Source organism: Idiotropiscis lumnitzeri, chromosome 9 (assembly GCF_059441095.1).
Source record: "Idiotropiscis lumnitzeri isolate Australia: NSW breed Sydney's pygmy pipehorse chromosome 9, RoL_Ilum_1.0, whole genome shotgun sequence".
NCBI classification, from domain to species: domain Eukaryota; kingdom Metazoa; phylum Chordata; class Actinopteri; order Syngnathiformes; family Syngnathidae; genus Idiotropiscis; species Idiotropiscis lumnitzeri.
The window spans coordinates 15,322,483-15,342,711 of NC_142399.1; the positions used below are offsets into that span (position 1 = coordinate 15,322,483).

At 42.2% G+C, this 20,229-nt stretch overlaps 1 protein-coding gene across 1 annotated transcript; it reads right to left on the bottom strand.

The window, feature by feature from the left end:
- Window positions 1-1,294: 1,294 nt before the first annotated feature.
- Window positions 1,295-18,774, bottom strand: btaf1 (B-TFIID TATA-box binding protein associated factor 1). Its single transcript, XM_088304930.1, has 38 exons — window positions 18,341-18,774; window positions 17,368-17,491; window positions 16,825-16,939; window positions 16,348-16,482; window positions 15,634-15,833; window positions 14,613-14,746; window positions 13,734-13,863; window positions 13,587-13,655; window positions 11,309-11,398; window positions 11,137-11,232; window positions 10,766-10,942; window positions 10,440-10,580; window positions 10,169-10,293; window positions 9,818-9,938; window positions 9,549-9,653; window positions 9,278-9,427; window positions 8,881-9,023; window positions 8,556-8,730; window positions 8,243-8,446; window positions 7,074-7,494; window positions 6,691-6,875; window positions 6,451-6,604; window positions 6,200-6,309; window positions 5,809-6,010; window positions 5,572-5,720; window positions 5,308-5,460; window positions 5,004-5,125; window positions 4,760-4,927; window positions 4,599-4,676; window positions 4,388-4,517; window positions 4,172-4,313; window positions 3,968-4,098; window positions 3,678-3,800; window positions 3,265-3,417; window positions 2,873-3,081; window positions 2,630-2,789; window positions 2,328-2,498; window positions 1,295-2,169 (listed from the first exon to the last, which is right to left on the bottom strand). The coding sequence occupies exons 1-38, from the start codon at window positions 18,352-18,354 to the stop codon at window positions 2,020-2,022; spliced, it is 5,559 nt and encodes a 1,852-aa protein (XP_088161056.1). The 5' UTR covers window positions 18,355-18,774; the 3' UTR covers window positions 1,295-2,019.
- Between the last annotated feature and the right edge of the window lie 1,455 nt (window positions 18,775-20,229).

Genomic DNA, 20,229 nt, shown 5'->3' on the forward strand with positions numbered 1-20,229 from the left:
TGCGTGTCACTGTAAAAATTATCTACAGTACTGGATATAAGTGGGCCTCCATAAAAGATCTGGGCTTGATGAAAAAAGTGATCTGCAATGTAAAACAATTGGGCAATTAAAAAAAAACTAAACTGAGTTTATTCACTACTTTTCTTGTAGCAGCATGGCCCACGTCACACTTAAGATAACTTGGTGTAGGTAAGTGCACATTTCTTCGAAAACAATCAACGGGGTCGCGTCTCCTTTGTCAAATGTGACTAAGTGTGAGCGTAAATATCTTTCATACATATTATAGAGTATTTGTATGACCTGTTTTATCTGCACACTGGGCACTGCTTCCCAATCAGGGTGCTGTGGCACATTTAAGTGTCTTGAAAACTCACAAGAGGTGCAAAATGATTAATTACATCTTTGTTCGTCCATGCCAATGAGGTATTCTGACTGGCAGAAAAATTAAATGCTTTTATTAGATGGCAAAAGGTACAATAAACCTCTGTATCCATCCACCCGTTGCCGTTAATACAACAGCCCCGATTTCACACTGAAAATTTATTAGTAAATTGAGACAATATTTCATACATTGTGACATTCTTTTGTGTGTGTGTGTTGTGTAATTTTTATAATGTAAAATTGGTGCCTTGACTCAATAAAGGTTGGGAGACAGTGATCTAAAGGATGCTATCTCTCATCAATAACATCATACAACAATAAATAGGAAAGATATATTTTTTTTGTTCCATCCAAGCTAATTTAGCATTTGGAGAAATATAAAATGGTGAATCAGTCCTCTGGTCTCCATTGAAATATAGAAGAATGTAGTTATCGCTCTAGTGTCCCAGTGTAATGGTTCAAAACTATTAGTTTCATCATTTTGCCCAAGTATTTATAGCTGAATTGCCTGACTTGAACACATCCAGAAAGTATGCTTTCTCTAATCTTCAATCCGAACTAAATGATGAATTATTATTTATAAACACCAAGCACACTGGTTATTCATTTTTGTGTTTGCATTTACCTCGAATTCACCGTTAGTCTTGAATGCTTTGGATGTCCGGAGGCCTGAATTTTCTTTAAGGTATCTACAAGTATCTCGATATGACTAGTTTGCTTTGTATGTTTCCAATGTTTTCTGTGCAAATGTTATTAAATGTACCATATGATGCTGTGGAAACTTCATCTATTGTGGCATTCAGTTCTCTATCCAAGCTAACGCCTATTAAAAGTTTTCAAATGTGTGTTGCCACCTAGACGATTATTTCAGCGCGTTGTTTTTAGGATATACAAAACATACTGTTGCATGATGTAGCTCAAAGGGTTTGTAGAATTTATTTCAATTCCACATTCATAAACAAAAACAGCTATGACAGAAATATGTACATGTCCATCCTTTTAAAATACTTAACACATTTCAGAAACCATTTTCAGCTTGGCCCCTGAAAAAGGATAAGTCTGTGTAGCACTGCGTCGAGTGCAGAGATTTTCCTGGATCATTTTAAATTCGCTTGGAGGTTCAGGCTCCTTTCTGCATCAGAGAGTTCTGAATGAAAAAATAGCGCCATCTCGTGGGTAGGAGGAGGTATCTGCCCATGTGATGAAACGGGAAGTGTGGCTTGACATCAAGCTTGTCGCACGTTTGAATTGGCAAAGTTTAACTTGAGAGCAGGATGACAGCAGGGAATTCTATTGTGCTTCTATGACAGAGGAGGAAGGTGTATTAAGGTAATGGCACTGCATTGTGCAAGAAAGACGGGGTCAGAACAAGTAGCAGCTACTACTAGAGCAACAGACTTAACGCTGCTGAAACTAAATCAAACCTATTGCATTTGCAGCTTTGGAAATAATTCACTGAAAACTTGCCAGAGATTAATTGGAGACATCTGAGAAAAACTGTCTGCAAATCATCTTAAGAGCATTAATATGGACACTTGGATTGGAGAGGTTCTTGCAGGGTTTGTCAAATTCTGACCAGGTCCTGCTTGGCCAGTGGATGTGATGTGAGTAGCCACTAATCTGTGAGGTCATGCCACACTACTGCAGGGAGTGCATGAAGCTGTCCAGATTGTACTCGCTGTCATACTGTTGCTGGTCCCAGAGCTCTCCCAGTCCGTCCAGCACTGACTTCATGGAGGCTTTTCCTGAGGTCGATGTGGACTGTTCACCCCTTTCCGCTCTCTCGTCCTTTAAGACAAGAAAAAAGGATGTTTTACACTCAATCTGAATAATTCCAAATGTTGCTCCACCTTTACATGATCCATTGTGAAATAAAAATGTATTTGTAGGCAATCCTGACAGCTATTTTTACATCAAGTCCATTTCAAGAAGGCTCATATTCTCACTTTATCAAGCGTGAAAAGGTTGAGGAGTTGGTCTGTTCCCATGCTCTGCAGACTGGCATTCTCCTGGCTGATGATGGTGTTGGCTATATTCATCTTGAACTTTTGAAGACCCATGATCTTCTCCTCGAGGGTGCCTCGAGTGATGAGCCTGTACACGTTCACGACCCGTTTCTGCATGATACAAAACAGACTGGTTTAGATGAGAACCACGGCACCACTGCCTCTCGCCCGTTCGTTTACACTTATCCTATTGGGCACCAGTGCTGATCATAATCAGCAAAAGGAGGCCCTCTTGTGTGTACCTGGCCTATCCTATGAGCGCGGTCCATGGCCTGCAGGTCCCTCATTGGATTCCAGTCATGTTCCACGAAGACCACAGTGTCAGCACCAGTCAGGTTCAGACCAAGCCCACCAACATGTGTAGTCAGCAACAGCACATCAATGGACGGGTCATTGTTAAAACTGCAGCCAAAACATGAGCAATCCAGATTTAGAAAGGCAGTTGAATGGCAGAGCAACAGCGTGAAGCAACACTGAACACTCACCGCGAGACGATGGCATGGCGCAGGCCAGCCTGCACGCTACCATCCAGCCTCAGGTATGTGACAGTGGGCATTTTGGGTTTCAGGAGGTCATGCTCAACAATATCCAGCATACTCTTCAGCTGACAGAAAATTAGCACCCGATGCTGAGCCACTACTGCCTCTGTGCTCCCTTCGGAACCCCCGCCACCAAGTCCACAGTCGAGGAGCAACTGGACCAACGCAAATTCATTGATTAAACTGAATCAGAAATGCTTGCCATAAATAAAAATGTGACATACAGATTAACAACACATGTATGTATTTTTATCGCTGCTTAAATTCAAGCCCCCGGTCATAATACTTAGCCTGCAGATACAAGAGATATTCAAGTGTAATGAATAAAAGTTTATCACCTGTTTTAGTGCAGAGAGTTTTGGAGCGTGCTGAATGTCCCGCAGGTTGGAATTTTGGCCTGTGAGCTGCTCAGTGATGCGTTTGTACTCTGGATGCTGAGGAGTCAACACTAAGCTCGGGTGGTTGCACAGCTTCCGCAGATACTGCAGGGCCTGAAAGATTATGCATTTCATGCTCAAATTGCAGCAACCAAAGATGTTCTAAACGGTTGTGACACGTTCTCTTGTAAGTCTCACAACCCACTTTTGTATAAGTACCCAACAAATATTTATATTAATATAATATATAAATTAAAAAAAAAATCCTACACCCGTATGGTAAACTAGGACAATTTTCAGGCAATCCTAGTTTAGGGGGAAATCCCTGTTGTAGCGCTCCGTCTTAAGATGCCAGTAATATTGAGGAAATGTACCTGGAAGACATGACCGGTGGCTTTCAGTTTGGGCTTCTCCTCATGCTCTGCAGAGGCTACCGAGATGCTGTCGTCTACGCTAGCCTTGGCTCGAGACTTGGCAAAGTCTTCATAGAGCTGAACCTAAATGGAAAGTATTTCAAGTCAAGCAGAACAAAGTTGCACTCAAACTATAAGGAATGTTCGTTTAACTGATAATGTGATTAAAAACAATTGTCAAGAGCACCACTAAAACGTGACAACTAATGGTGAGTGATGCCAATGAAGGGCATGCAGGGCCCGTGACAGACCTGCAGAGGACTCAAGTTACAGTAGTAGTCCTGAATTATTTTGGGCGGAAGGTCCTGCAGTACATCCTCTTTCATCCTTCTCAAAAGGAATGGTAAAACTTGCCGATGAAGCGCCTCCATGGCCAGGACGCCTACAGGGGGAGACCTCAATTCACACTGACATCACAGCAAGCATTTGTTGGCGAAAGAAGGGAGCTGCCATACCGGCCTCCTGTTCCCGTGAAGAACTTTTGGCGTCACGACTGGCCAGGATGGGCTTCCCGTAACGTGCAGCAAATTGGCGCTCTGTCCCCAGGAAGCCCGGCATGAGGAAGTCAAAAAGGGACCAGAGCTCCAAGACGTTATTCTGCGTATGAAATGAGGACAGGAAGTCTTCAAGGGCATGGTCAATAAATAAAGGCATCGCAATAAGGACCTCACCTGAATGGGCGTTCCTGACAAGATGACACGGAAGTTGGCAGCCAATTGTTTAATTGCTTTGGAAAGTTTGGTTTTGCCGTTTTTAATGATATGACCTTCATCAAGAATGCAATAATTGAATTTTATATTTCTGCAAAAGAGGAAAATCAACATGTTAATAAGAAGATGCACTTTGAATTAAAAAACTGATTTGACTCATAAGGTTACTCACTTAAAAAAGTCAATGTCATTTCGCACCACATCGTAAGATGCAACTACAAGATTGTGTTTCTTCACTTGGTGTTGTAACCTGACAGCAAAGCAAAAGGTCATTTGACTTTAGAGCGGTGCGTATCTACGACTAATACATCCCACACAAACCTATGGCCTTACCGCATTCTCTCTGTAGGTGGACCAGTGTAGTGCAGTGGATTGAGGTACTCTTGGGCGCAAAACTTGCTGACCTCATCGACCCAGTGACCTGTCAATGTGGGCGGGCACACCACTAGAGAGGGCAGTGGGATGCAATCTGCTGCCTTTGTCTTGGCATATTCCTGAGCCCTGAAAAGCCATCAACCAATCAGAAGGCCGGTTCTGGCTCACTTATGTCAAATTTATATTGGGCTTTTTACAGTACCTGAGGTAGTGATCTCCTGCTAAAATGCAGATGGACTGCAAAGTCTTACCGAGGCCCATGTCATCACACAGGATCCCATGTAGCTTATACTTATTTAGGAACGACAGCCAGTTCACACCATCCTAAGAAATTACAGAATTGTATTTTTGCTCATGAAAGCAGCACTTCACATCACAACGGCAAAGGAAACTAGTAAGCGGATTCATCGCTACATAAAAATGTTGAAAATGGACCATCATTAAAAGACGAACTTTTCTGGTCAATGAGCTTGAAAAAGAGGAATAACCCAGAGAAAGACTCATACCTGCTGGTATTTCCTAAGCTCTGCCTTAATGGGCACAGGGATGTTGTAATTCTCTAGCTTTCTGCCATCTAGAAGTTGTTCCAAGAAGTGTCGCTCTCTGGCCTTTTGTCGGATCAGGTCAGCCGACATTGCAGGAGGGTCCGGAATACCTGCCTGGGAAACAAGTATGCCATCTCAGAGTGGGGCAAAAAGTGCTCGACAGTCCCATAAGACATGTCAGAGTCAGACACACTGCATGTTGGATTGTTATTTGCATTTTCCTACCTCCAGTGGCAATAGACGAATGAGTGTGGCAAAGCACTGCGTGGCCATGAAACGAATGCTGTCACTAGGATCACTCATGCGTCCTAAAACAGGTACTACCAGCAGCACAATGTAGGGCACGATATCCACATCCAACTGTTCCATGACACCTAAAAGCGAGTCAGTCAAGGGCTATCTCAACCAAAAACGAAACAAAATACCTTACGTCAATGCACCATGTCAACATGGGAAGGATACAAGCCAAAGCCTCAATGGCCCCCTCCTGTTTGGTGCTGTCATGAATAGCAGCTAACCAGGGGAGTACACACTCAAGAAAAACATCCATGGTCTCCAGCATGGATATCTTACTAAGGACGCCCACACACCGTGCTGCCATGTGACGCACTGCCGTGTAAGGATGCTGTAGGCAGGTAAACAGATGAGGAAGGTGTTCCAGCAGCTGAAATTGAACAGAAAAACAAACATCCTCATTCAGTGCGATAACATTGAGTAATATTTTGAGCCTGGAACTGGGTGGCCCAAGTAAATAAGTCAACATCAAGAGAGAGTTGTCAGGACATTACTGCAACAGAATTTGCGATGAGGTAGTTTCAAATACAATAGACAATCCATGGTGGTTAAATCATACCAGAGGTTTGAGTTCTTGGGACATGGCTGCAGTCATGACTTCAAGCACTTGTAGCGAGTTTACCAGCTCCTGTGCTGCAACGTCACCTCTTTCCAACTGAATCTGCCTATCTGAAGAACAGGGAACATAGGAAACTCCCTTAAACCACACAGCATACTCATGAGCCATGAGTTCGAAATGAGTTTCTGTTCTGTCTTTTCAAGCATCCAAGACAATAGTTATGCTTAGAAAAACATGACAATTCAACATACCGATAACATGATTTTCATTAACTGCAGTCCTCAAAGGCCCCACTGTGTTCTCCCAAAGGTATGGTAGAGACTTGGTGAGGTCAACACCAAAGTGTCGTGCGATGGTTGTTAGGGAGAACTCTGCCCCTCTCCTTTGAATAAGACACGGCTTCCTCTAAAACGAGAAAAACACTGTATAGGCAAAAACACGAATTGTGTCTTTTTATTTCCGCTCGGAGTTTTCAGCTCACTCCTCCATACCTCATCATTGTCGATGCCAATGGTGCTGCCTGGAGGTAGGTCAGAGGTGGGAGTCTTGGACGATTTGGGTACAGGGCCCCTTTTACTGGTAATTGCAAATGCTGCCCTTTGGTGACGGTACAGAGTCATGATGCCTCGGGTGTTGTTAACCATGTGATGCAGGCAGTCTTTGTCCAAACCACTGCCTAATGGCAATCATGGAAAATAAAATCAATCAGTAGCAATCAAGAGCGAAACAAAACTAATTTTACACGTGTCAATCAACTTTTCTCCATCATTACAAATTCAGAATAACGAGACGATTGTTCCGACCACGAGAGTCATGCAATAGAACCACTTGATCACATTACAAATTTTGTTCAGCTTTCAAGTGCGGTTGTTACCTTTCGAATTTTCCTGTGAGGGGGGTACAGGACAAGCAGCTGAGGGGGTAACTGAGGAGTCCGCACAGACTGAAGCACAGAGGTTTTTGATAATCTTGGGGTTGGGACAGGGTGAGCGCCCAGCACACTGCTGCAGGAGCTTGGCAATAAAAGCAGCAGCATAGCCTTGAATTAGCATGTTCTCCTCCCGTTTGATGGACTCCATCAGAGGTCGGACCAGTGGGTTGAGTTTGTCAGGAAGCACTTGCAGGTTGATCACTGCGCAGGCGGTGAACATGTGGACGCGGAGGTGCAACTGCTGCCATTCATGGCTGGTTTCCACAACTGTGGCTTGTGCCTGCTGACGTTTATTGTCCAATACCTGCCACGGTTTTGTCTTCACATTTAAACCAACTGTTGATTCTGTGAAGATGGTGGTTAACTAGGGAATAAGGAGAATGAGATTTGAGAAAAAATGTCAAATCCAAAATGAGTTGTAACATTTAACATAGTAGTTGATGAGCTGGGTGCAAACCTGTTTTTTGTCTACGTTAAGTTGCATTTTTGTGGTCTGCCAGAGATCATTTTTCAATGGTCTCAACCAATGACGTTTCATGGAGGAGAATGGTACCCAAATTATTAGATCGAGTCAACTTCTGTGTGCAAGCCAATAACATTTTTAATACTAACTTTTTTCAGTTTTTGGCCGGTTATAACTTAACTACTCCATTAGCATAGATTACAGATAGTCTGTGCAAATTCAGACGGGAATAGAAATTGGGGTTATGTCGGTGTTGTAGGTAAACCAAAGCCCCCACCCCCTCTATAGGGATGTAATATACACATACTGTCAAGCACAAGTCAACATTGGGGTACCACTGCATCAGGCTGTTGGAGGCTTTTAAAAATATAAATTACATAAGAGTGTATATACACTGAGTGAGGCTCTAACACCATTTCACAAGATTTATTCGGAACACAAATACCATATTCACTGTACAATTGCCTCCCTCTAATGCCGGCAGTACACCCACTGACAAGGTAGACAGGGACATGAGTGATGTATTACAAAATATAAAGCCCAATCACAATGCATAGTCTTAAGAGGAATCTATAAAAAAAAAACAACATTTTATTCTTCAGAAAATGCATGGGTGATCATGCGTTTCAATTTGTGTTGGTGGTCATACCAGCTCATTGGCTTGATCAATGGTGAAGACACTGCAATTGAGGCGGTCTTGAATGTCTATGTGAGCCTCAGAAAGCAAGGCGATGAGCTGCTTGCATTCATTCTGCATGCGTGTGAATGGGATGGCAATCTCGTCGTAATACAACTGCTCTGACAGAATGGCAAGAAGACGAGGCTGCACCGTGCTTGACACCATCTGGCAATCCTAATCGGGGAAAAATTGTAAAGATTAATCAATGTTTGACATTAAATCTGCAAGTAGTGGCCTCACACACAGAAACGTAATAAAAAAGAAACAAAAATGGTTGATTCACCTTTTGCAGGGCAGCCCACTCACAGAGTACAAGAGATACAGCTATTCGCTGCAGTGCAGACTTTGAATTGAGGTGAAAGAGCAACAACTGGCCCAGAGACTCAGCTGGACGGATCTCCTGAGATGCAGCGTTGAGGTGAGGTTCACAGATACACCTACACAGAGCCCCAAGCAATCTGGAGGAAGGAGATTAGAGAAACTCTTAAATAAGAAAGTACAAATGCACATTACGAAATTTATCACGAAGAGCCACATAAGTCACAAAAAAAATAAATAAAAATAAAAAAGGGGCCCACAGTTTGTACAGTAAAACCATGCTGACTTACTTGGCAGCCATGAGGCGAGTACGGATCACCACATAGTCCCTTGATACTGGGTCATCGGTCACCGTCTCTGCCCCTGCTATATATTCCTGGACTGTTTCCTTTACTTGGTTGGTCCCTTGGCGTGCCTTTAAACCAGCTTTATCCTGTTACATTAACATAAATATACTCAACAGTATGTCAAACAATCTGTACACGTTGATTGCCGATCAGGTAAACAAAGAGAACCATTATCACAGTTAATTCTATTAAGCTGATGTCATTAAATAAAAATAACAGCAGATTTATGCATCCCCAGAAAAAACACTGCTTTCTTACCCCTCTTTTGACTCTCACATTTCAATTTGTTCAGAGAAAAAAAACATTTCAAGTGATATAAGAATAGGAAGGACAGAACAACCTTGGAGCGGGCCTTGACTTCAAGCAACATGTTGAGGTCTATGGGAATGTGCGAGGCCTGCATCATGAGACAAAGCCAGGCGCCCATCCATGGACAGCTGGCTGCTACCACATACTGTTGTGGGGCCTGAGAGAGTAGCTCTGTCCACACCTGTGTGCAAGTACAAATAGCTTAATACGGGGTAGGCAGCTCAAAAATATTGATAAAATACATTAACATGGCATGGCTACTCATGAACATGCACAGAGCCATCGTGTTCAAAAACAGAAACCTTTTGGATCAGTTCCAGAATTTCCTCATTGCTTTCTAGTATACAAGACTGGAAAACGTGACGAAGCATATCTTGAAGGATGGGGTTGATCCATACTGCACATTTCTGAAGAACAAAAGGATATTAGCTCTGGATAATATTAGCAAGCATCCATATAAACAACATTTCAGCAATGAATTAAAAAGGAATTAAAACACTCAATATTTGAAAAAAATCTAAAAGAAAAAATACTAACACCACAATGACAATTTCCTTTATCTGAATTTTACCTGGTCAGATTTAGACAGCAGTGTGAAAAGTGTTTCCAATGCCGCCCGTCTCACTGATGAGATAGTGTGTCTCAAGAAGGGCCAAACCCGGGGGACGAGGACTGTTAATGACTGCTGCATACTAGCGGGACCAAGAAAGTTTATCAACCCAATTCCAAAGTGTATGAATAAACAATATGTCCACAGAAATAGCCATAAAAGGGTTAAAACACATCAAATGGTTTCAAATTCAGAAGAATACACTCATGCAGTCAAAGCAACCAAACAAGAATGTCACAGTGATCACCATTACATTAGACAAACTCATTGATACCATTCAGCTTTTACTTTGTCAAACTCAATTAGACCAACCTGCATTGTCGAACCTGCGGGTAGGTGAGTAAAGACGATAACAACGTCATGATGCTGTTGGTGGAAGCAGTGAGGTCGTCCAGATCCAAAAGGGCATCCCACAATGTGTTTATAATATATGGTACCTGTAGCGCACACAGAATTCCAAACAACAGAATTCCAACCTTAATGATGTCAAGAATGTGGAAAAACCATGACAACATGCTTCGTTTAACACTATATCCTGCAACATGTTTTCCCCAGAAATGGTGTGCCTGACTCTAAAACTAACCTTACTGGGCAGGAGCTGAACCAGACCTTGCACCACAGGGATGAGTGCAGCAGCAGCTACAGCCCTGACATCATCATCAAGGTCCTGAAGGCCCACAGTGATGGCAGGGAGCAGCCGTGGGAGTAAAACAGAGATCAAGTCCTAAGACGCAAGAGGAAGAGAAACGATGATGAGTGCAGATCTTTCACTACTGGAGAATAATGTCCCCTTTATTGAAAGGAAGTACTTATGCTACCATGATGTGGGGAAAATTGTATTCTGTTTATTTTGACAAATCCCAAAAACACACTTCTCAGTCTACTACAGCCAAACTAAACAGGGTTTACCTGTCGGACTGCGAGAGCATATTTGATTCCTAGCAGGCCTCCATGACGGACCTCCCACTGGTCTTCTTTGAGCAGCTTCAGCAGGACATCTACTGTCATAGACACACCAGTCTCATTCATGTGGCGAAGAGCCACACCAAGCGTCTGAGCACACGTCTCGCGGACAGGTGCCACGACCTGGTAAAAGATTAACAATGATCAAATAGAATGTCTACGACTAATCTGTCAAACGAGTGCTTTGTTGTGACTTTACGGCAGTAGTTTGGGATACTTTTTAAAAAAAAAAAAAAAAAAAAAAAACACCAACAATGCACTCATTGTTAAGAACTCTAATAGTGTGAATGAACCAGAGATGCGCGACGAAGACCAACCTCATCCGACACAAAATCTCCGAAACGGTCCAGAGCGAAGACGCACAGCAAACGGATGACGAGGTCTTGTATCCACTCCTCATGCTGCCGCAACATCTACAGCAATATAAGCACCCCACAGTTAGCGCTCAAATCCTCTTCTCAACATCAACTCAAATGAATAATTATATACCTGCTCTGCAGTGCTTCCCACAAGTTTACCACCTCCTGCACCATGGGACTTGAGGATTTCTCTAAGACCAGTGCCTGCACCGTGACGGATCTGTAAACAACACGTCACATCAGGTCCATAACTATTGGGCTACCGACACAACTTATCTTTATGGCTCAAAACACCAGCATCACTATGGGCTTGAAACAATTCGATGTGCTGTAACTGCTTTAATCTGAAGGCATTTACATCTAAATGAGGTAAACGGTGTGGGAATTACAACAGTTTGTAACTGTACACATGCCGCCCACTTTTCCCCCCTAGTCCTGAGTCATGCAGAGTGGAGGATCTGTATAGAATTTTATGTCCAAATATTTTTTCTACGCAACAGGACTTGCTATACTCCCACTGTGGTTATTTTTATTGTGATGAATATTCGTTGATAAATGCAGTCAGACAGCACAAGGTTTGAGAGGAGACAGCCAGAAATAATAGAGAAAACTAAAAACACAAAGACAAACACACAACAGCAAGTAAACCTATACATTTGAGTTCTATTAAATGTATACCGGGAAGATCGTGCCATACCCAGTAACACAGCACCGAGCGTAGCAAGTGGGACAGAACAGGACAATGAGGGACGGGGTAGTGAGCCAGGTAGTGCAACCAGTGTGTGGAGGGTGTGGCTAGGCAGTGCCCAAACACGCGGGATGGGACAGTATTGGGTTCTGCACTTTCTGCATGGGGCGATACACACTGATGGATCACAGTTTCCTCCAACACCCACCCTACACCCCCCATCCCACAATCCCCCCACCTGCCCTCCATTATGAAATTCACTTTATATTGATGCCTGTGTGTGTTTGTGTGGCTGTTGCAAATCCACCCACTCACAGCCACTAACTACTACAGCTTTGAAGTGCAGCTCTCGTTGCAGCAAAGAAAATGTAATGCAAGCAGACGATTCGAAGGACAATGTTTTGCAGGCGCAATGGCTTCTTTCAAATCTCCAATGTAGATTAATTTTCGGGTTTACCATTCAATATAGTGACTAGGTGGCCAAAATTGTTCAGACATTCTGCTGTCAGCAAGCGCTGAAACCTGTCCTGTACTTTTTTAGGAAATATTAGCAATGATACCAAGATTCTCCTGTGTTGATATCATGATAACGCTCGCTCCACAAGAAAGTTAAGGGAGTCAAAAAGGTGGATGTTGCAACAACTAGGCACACATTACTGCAGTTGTCTTTTGGCCTTAGCTTTACTTTTAAAGCTAGAACATTTATAAATAATATATCTCATGGTCTTACAACCGCTTTTCCTTTTACCGTAGCCTCTGTTGCGGTGGTTTAGCTCAAAATATGTTCAAGGCCTGGGGTGCCCAAGTCTGATCCACAAGGGTCCCTACCAACGTATTTTAGATGTCTCCCATCTCCAACACACCTGATTCAAATGATGATTGCAGAAGATTGAAAATAATCCTAACTTTTAAATCAGGTGTGTTGGAAGAAGGAGACTTCTAAAACAGGCTGGATACCGGCACCCGAGGACCGGACTTGGGCACATATAATTCTGAAACAATAGAGACAGGACACAAAACCTAGGAAAAACTAGTAACAAAGTTATACTATTCCATATGCTACAGAAAAATGTTTCTCTTTATGCACAAAAACGTAACAAACCATGGCCCAAAGACTGAGGTATGAGGTGTACCGTGGGTTATCTCTATTGTTCTACCTCTACTAAACACCTGGAGAAACAGTTCAAATGAGAGGACAGTCCAGGAAGTTGTAAACTAGTGTTAATTTCATTATTAACAAAAACCACCAACATTTTCATCAACGCACATTTATCACCGAACGAAAACTAGACACAGCAACACTGGGACACTTCCAATACCAAACGTGCATACTTGATGTTGTTTGTCCACTAGCAAGTCTCTAGACGCGAGCCCATGAGATTAAGTTGCCTGGAGTAGGGCCACTTACACATCCAAACTCATTTGCCAAGAGTGTTAATTTTATCTGCCATTTGTAAATTTGGTCTTCAGTTTTAGTCCAATTTCAATCCCACTTGTTAGTTTTGTGCACATTTAGTCAACCCCAAAGGTGACTCAATTTAAAGGACACTACACAAGACCAAAGAGATCCGCCTGCCCCACTGGTGCGCCCAACTGGCCCCCAGGAGAAGGCTGCAAGGACCCCAGTCACATCACTCAACTACTTTGGTGTGTGTATGCAGTTCTTTACACAGATTAAGACCCTCCATTTTAACCAGTGAAATGCTTCTTTTTTTTTTACCTCCCAGGAAGGATTGAAGAGGTCATTGCACAGTTCTTCACTGAAGCTTTCCAAAGGCCACTCTTGCATCTAAAAATAAAGAAGACATTAGTCCAAGATTTTCACAGGCTATTGGCGCATTTATTAATAACCGTCCCATTGCATTACCTCGTCTGAAGGACTGCAGTTATCTGGAACTTTGTTGATTAGGACCTTGTGCTCCGTTGCTGGCTGATCAATAACTATGTTGGTAGTTTTCCTTCGTTTCTCTTCAGGCTCACCTTCAAAACTGTCATTACTGAATGAAAAAGGAGTAAAAGTTCATCATGTTACGAAAGATAATTCTATTTTTTATGAATGCAATTGTATTATTAAACACTGCCGAAGAGTTTATTTTTTCCCCTCAAAAAACTAAACGTATTAGTGCCTTTGATTTGTTTGTTTACATCCATAAAAAGGTCCTTAGGATGGACTTTCTGCAGCTGACCGGTGTGCACAAACAATTGGTTCTGCAATCATCAGCTTGGCGCGACTATAAAAACTGACTGCAACAGACACTATAATATAGTTATTAATAATGTATTCTACAAGGTGAAACATTACTTCACTGGCGTAAGCAAAATATGCATTTCAAGCCCAAACGACAAAAGTGAGTTTTCCCCCTTTATTTGGGCCAGATAATCAACCAGTGCTACAAAGATTTCCTGCGGCCTGTGCTTCATTCACACCATGAGAAGAGGTGGGAGTTGTGCAGGACAACTTGTGGTAGCTTCACAACCATTGCGCCTACTCACAATGCCATGAGGATCAGACATTTCCTAGCGGACAAGAACAGTGCGGTGCTGAAGCAACTTTCTATATCACCCAACCTGGCATTGTGTGGTTATTTTTTTTTCCTCCAGCCCAAGCTCAAACAAGTCATCAAGGTGACCAGTTTTTAATACCACACAATAAGCATTTATAATTATTCACATTAGACTTATTGTATAGGGGGGGTTGAAAAGCAAAACAATGCACTGAGCAGATTCCCTTTATGGTTTCTCTCACCTTTTTTCATTCGGATCCAAGTCTCTGGATTTTTGTTTTGCAACAAGCTTTGCCAGCCTCTTTGCCTTATTCTTCTGCCGATTGCTCATGCCTGGCCGGAATTCGGAATCTATCAGTTCGGCAGCTTGAATAGGCTGAAAACAGAAGAAATATTCTTCATTTCATCAGACAAAACACAAACACTTTTAAGAGCATCAAACTAAATGGTGCACCAATATTCTCACATGTTTTACAAAGTGACTGACGTACTGACAACTCATAGTATAGATCCATCCATCAATTATCTGAACCGCTTCTCCTCACTGGAGGCGCTGGAGCCTATCCCAGCTGTCTTTGGGCAGTAGGCGGGGTACACCCCGAACTGGTTGCCAGCCAATCGTATGGCACACAAAGATGAACAACCGCTCACGCTCACACTCACACCTTTGGACAATTTAGAGTGTCCCATTAACCTACAATAACCCTTTGGAATGTGGGAGGAAACCGGACAAAACCCAGGGGCACGGGGAGAACATGCAAACTCTACACAGAATGATCGGCGCCGGAAACGAACCCGCATATCTGAACTGTGGCGCACGTACTAACCAGTCCTCAACTGTCCCATGCTTGTATAGATTCTATATGGAAATTACCAGTGACAAAGATTTTACTAAGTTATAACAGTATTATTATGACAGTGTTGAAAGTTGACAGACGAATAGAGCAGATATAGGGTGAGTTATTAATGTTACTGCAAGGCCGAAGATCATACCTGGGCAAAATCATGGACCATTAAATTATGTTGTGATGTCTCAGCCACTAGGAATATGTTCTATAACTTTACCCAACAATGAATGTTTGGACTGGAACATTCCAACTATGACGCCAATGAAGCTATATCATTTCTTTCTTGACCTTACAAAGCTACTTCTGAGGACACAATATTGAGCTCTGGGAATTATTTGCATTATTTGTCTGACTTTTTACCGACCAACCTACACATGTACTGTTCAGGTTAAGAAGAGATGAAATGAAGACCTACAACATGATTATGGGAGCTGGATCCTGCAATGATCTTGCTCCCGTGAGGCCTTGCCCCACTAGATGGACACGTATAGTCAAGGTCCTCGTCATTAAACAACTCCTCTGTGTCCATGCCAATCGCAGCGCCTATGTCAAGTCCCAGCTTCTTCTGAAGAAGCTTTCTTTGGCAGGCCAGACGTTCCTTGGGGTCCATTTCACCTGAGAATATAGAACAGTTGGGAGACAATTAAACCAATCAAGTAACAAGACTAGTGCTGCAGCAACAAAACTTTAAAAAAAAAAAAAAGCTTTCACCAAATGTTTCCTCGTTAAATTATGTCATGCTCAAGTCGCATTCTATCATGAAAAGCAGAACAAATGACTTTTGCGTGGTCCTCGAGATCATAAGCTTGATATAACGCTTCTCCAGTAAAGTGTACCAGAAGCAGCCACTTTACACTCATAATTCAAGCTATCAACAGAGTAGTCCAAATGCTTATGTATAAAAACCTTTAGGAAAAGGAGTTGGCACACACATGGTTACAAATGTGATGCAAATGACGTGTGCTTTAGGTGCAGCACTGAGTAAATAGGGATTGTTTTGGTAATGTTGAAGTCTCTATGCAAAACATTTATTAAAAAAAAAAAAAAAAAAAAAAAAAAAAAACATTGGCAGAAAAAAAATTCCTGCCTCTTCACTACATGGTTCTCGTGTTAAGATGGCTTGACTTACACATTTTGTCATCTTGTAATTCAAACTCCACCCCAGCTGATCCCAGAAGAGACGCGCCATGTTTGAGTAGGCGGGAAATGTCAAAATGGTAGAAACTCAGCCTGTCACATGCTGGATCCTCTGGTGATAATGACTCTGTAAGAAAAAAAAACAGATGACTTTCATTACAGTGCATTGACAAAGTACAAACAACACACCTTTGGGTCCATTGGTCAAAATGATTTCATAATACGACATCCAAAACTCCACTGTTGGAGAGATTACATTTTCCTCATTTTGGAAACAAATTACAAAAAAAAAAAAAAAAAATACTAAACATAATTTTCATTAAAACAAAAGTAAAGTGTATTCACAAGAAGGAAAAGACAACAATTTTACAGATTGGGTTTTAATACATCCAGTGTTTGGTTAGCCTGTATTGTCTGGAACTAAACCAAACAAACGTGCAGTGTTTATATGGCCAGCCTTGGCAATCACCTTCTTTAGGCTTTGGGGCAGGGTTCCACTCTGGAATATTTTTCACAATAGCCTCTACAGCTTGGCCTGCAGCAATACGAGTGTCCCAGTTGGGGCTCCTTAGATAGGTCAAGACCTTAGAATATACAGAGCAAATAGACAGAGCCAATTTATTGCATTGACAATTCAAATGCCAGATGAGCAGAACAATGACAACTGGAAACATAAACAAGTCACCTAAATAGCCCAAGTTAGCATGATTAGTATGTTATGATACCCATAAAATGAAACTTTTGGGATAAGACAATCAATAATCGGACCATAGAATAGGGCTACTCGATCATAAAAAAAACATTAATCACGAGTATTTTAGTAACAACTGAAATCACGATTACTGAAAGGATTATTTTCTTTTTTTGGTACCAAACAAAAAAATGTTTAAATGGAAACAATATTAAGACAAATCAAATTTATTCTATCTTAAAAGTAAAAAATAAATTAAAAAAAAGGTGCTAATGTATAATCGTAATTGTAACTGAATTCCAATTAATTGCACAACCCTACCTTAGATAATAGGTTATTGAGCTCATGCGGGTGGAGTTTCACCACTTCTCCTAGCTGCTGGGCTGCTGCTTTCCTAGTTACTGGAGTTGTGCCAGTGTCAAGTAGGATGAACAAACGATCAAGTCTAGAAATGAATGTATAGAAAAGGTTAAAAACAATCAACAAGCAAAACAGTCGTGCCTGCATAAGGCATTATTAATTGTAGTACAATTACAGGAACCTGGACTGTGACGCTAGAACTAGTAGTAATTCAAAAATAGGATTTGTGATCAATAAGTACATAGGATTTGTGATCAATAAGTTCATATTATATTTTCCCTTGGGAATGTACAGCAGAGGCATTTCTAACGATCAACATGCTTTACTTTAGCAGTCTATAAATACAGAGGAGTGGATTAGAGGTGTTCAGCTTTTGCCCCCAGGTAAAACTGATACCCAAAGCTCACCTACAACAACATAATGGTAGATTGCTAAACAATAGATTATCATGGCCACACAAGGAGGACTTGGAACAACAAATAGCTTCAAACAAACTACGTGTGAATAGTCAAGCAAATATACTCAAATTACTCTGACAAAATCCTAAAGTATATTGATGCTGATTATAACTACTCTACACCCACACCGTCAATGTAATAGTGCTCAGCTTTAGGAGGTAAGCTTTGACAAGTATCATGTCATCACGTTGTCGTTCTCCTGAACAACTTGACTACCATACATGAAGCAGTGGTGCTCAACACTTGTGCACCGTAAGATGAAAAGCAATATGGAATCAGCGTCAACTCGAATGTGTAAGAATGACTCAAGTTTTGCCCCAACATTATACTGTGTTCCCAAACCGGCTGTGATGATAGCTTTGTCACTCCGCCGTTGTTTGGGAACACACTGTTATGGTATGCTAGCTAGCCAATTGTTTTAAGTGAAGTCCGACACATAAAAACTATGCGGTTAGCGTAACGTAGGCCACTCTTACCTTGTTACAGCCATGTTCAAGAGTCCTTTCGCTCCTCCCGGCCCACATTCAAAACCAAACTAGGTACTCAACACGACTGCTATAAAACGATTCCAAAGTGGCGTATAATAGCAGGCGAAGTCATGAGCATCTAGGTAGCACCTAGCGTTAGCAAGTCGAGGCCCGGCCGTCTGCGGACGTGCTACTGAGTCTGACCGCCCCAAGTGTGTGGAATCAAGACGCTGAGTTCACAATCAATTCATGGCTTCAAAGTTGTCTCTCTTGCATCCCCGCTATCTTCTGACGCCAAATATTACCAAGAACCACAGAGATATCAATCCATAGCTTACGTCACCCTTCAGAACTCTTTGCAGATAAATATTTCAACCGAATTAAGTATAAAGAGTAATTTTGTGTCGCTGCGAGGGCAACCGAGTAGACTGTTTTTATATGAGGGGCCATCTTGCATTTATTCCTTCCTCTGTGGTAGACGATCGCTGATTGGCTACACACATCACAGCGAGCCAATCAACACACGCGTTAAAAGGGGAGACGAATAAAGAAAAAATAACGTGAATGGACGCTTTTTTTAACCTTTGATGCGTGGAGCATTATTTTTATTTTGCGTAGCTAGACGATCTTTAAAAACACGACATGTAGCCTATACATCAATGTGTGCGTTTGCAAAACAAACAAACAAAAAAAAACAACACAAAACTGTATTTACATTTTGACAGCCCCCCCCCCCCCCAGCTGTCCTGTTTTTTTGTCTCAATTGTTGGACTATACCATTTAGCTGCATGTGTTCTGTGTTGATTTTATATTTATGGGTTAGGTTCAATTAAATCTGGGTGGTCGGAGAGGTGTGGGGGGTGAAAATACATAGAGCTGACCGTGGTGCTGAACATTTCTTTCCTTCCATGAAAAAAAGGAATGCAAAAATGCCCTGCTTGTGTGAATTAATTGTGTTTTTTTTTAATTGGCTGGAGTCAGACTGCATTTTTTAAACAAAGATAAATGTGACGTTTTAATATGTCCAGTGTAGAGGTCGTGGGTTCCATTCCGGCTCCGGCCTTCCTGTGTGGAGTTTGCATGTTCTCCCCGTGCCTGCGTGGGTTTCCTCCGGGTACTCCGGTTTCCTCCCACATTCCAAAAACATGCATGGCAGGTTGATTGGACACTCTAAATTGCCCCTAGGAATGAGTGTGAGCGCAGATGATTGATTGTCCATGTCTGCCCTGCGATTGGCTGTCACCCAGTTAAGGGGTGTCCCCCGCCTACTGCCCGAAGAGAGCTGGGATAGGCTCCAGCGCCACCACGACCCTAGTGAGGAGAAGTGGTACAGATAATGGATGGATGGATGGATGAATTAAAAATCTTTCTCTGACAAATTGAGCATCCAATCTCTTCATTACGTTACCATTTTACTGACTATACTTAATCTCTGTATTTTCATTATGAAACCTCTCCATGTAATTTCTAACTGCAGTGTGAAATAGCTTTCCATACAGTAAAAAATTAATTGGAATTTCATGAATGAATTTAAGTGTTTTGATGGCAGCAGCACGCAGGACGACTGGTTAGCAAGATGGCCTCACAGTGCACAGGTCGTGGGATCGATTCTGGCGACTGCCTTCCTGTGTGCAGTTTGCATGTTCTCCCTGTGCCTGCGTGGGTTTTCTCTGGGTACTCAGGTCTCCAACCACATTCCAAAAACATGCATGGTAAGCTAATTGAACTCTCTAAATTGGCCCTAGGTGTGTAAGAGTGGGTGGATATTTGTCTATGTGTGCCTTGCGATTGGCCGGCAACCAGTTTATGGTGTATCCCGCCTACTGCCCGAAAAGATAGCTGTGATAGGCTTTAGCACCCCCGCAACCCTAGTGAGGAGAAGCCTTACAGATAATGGA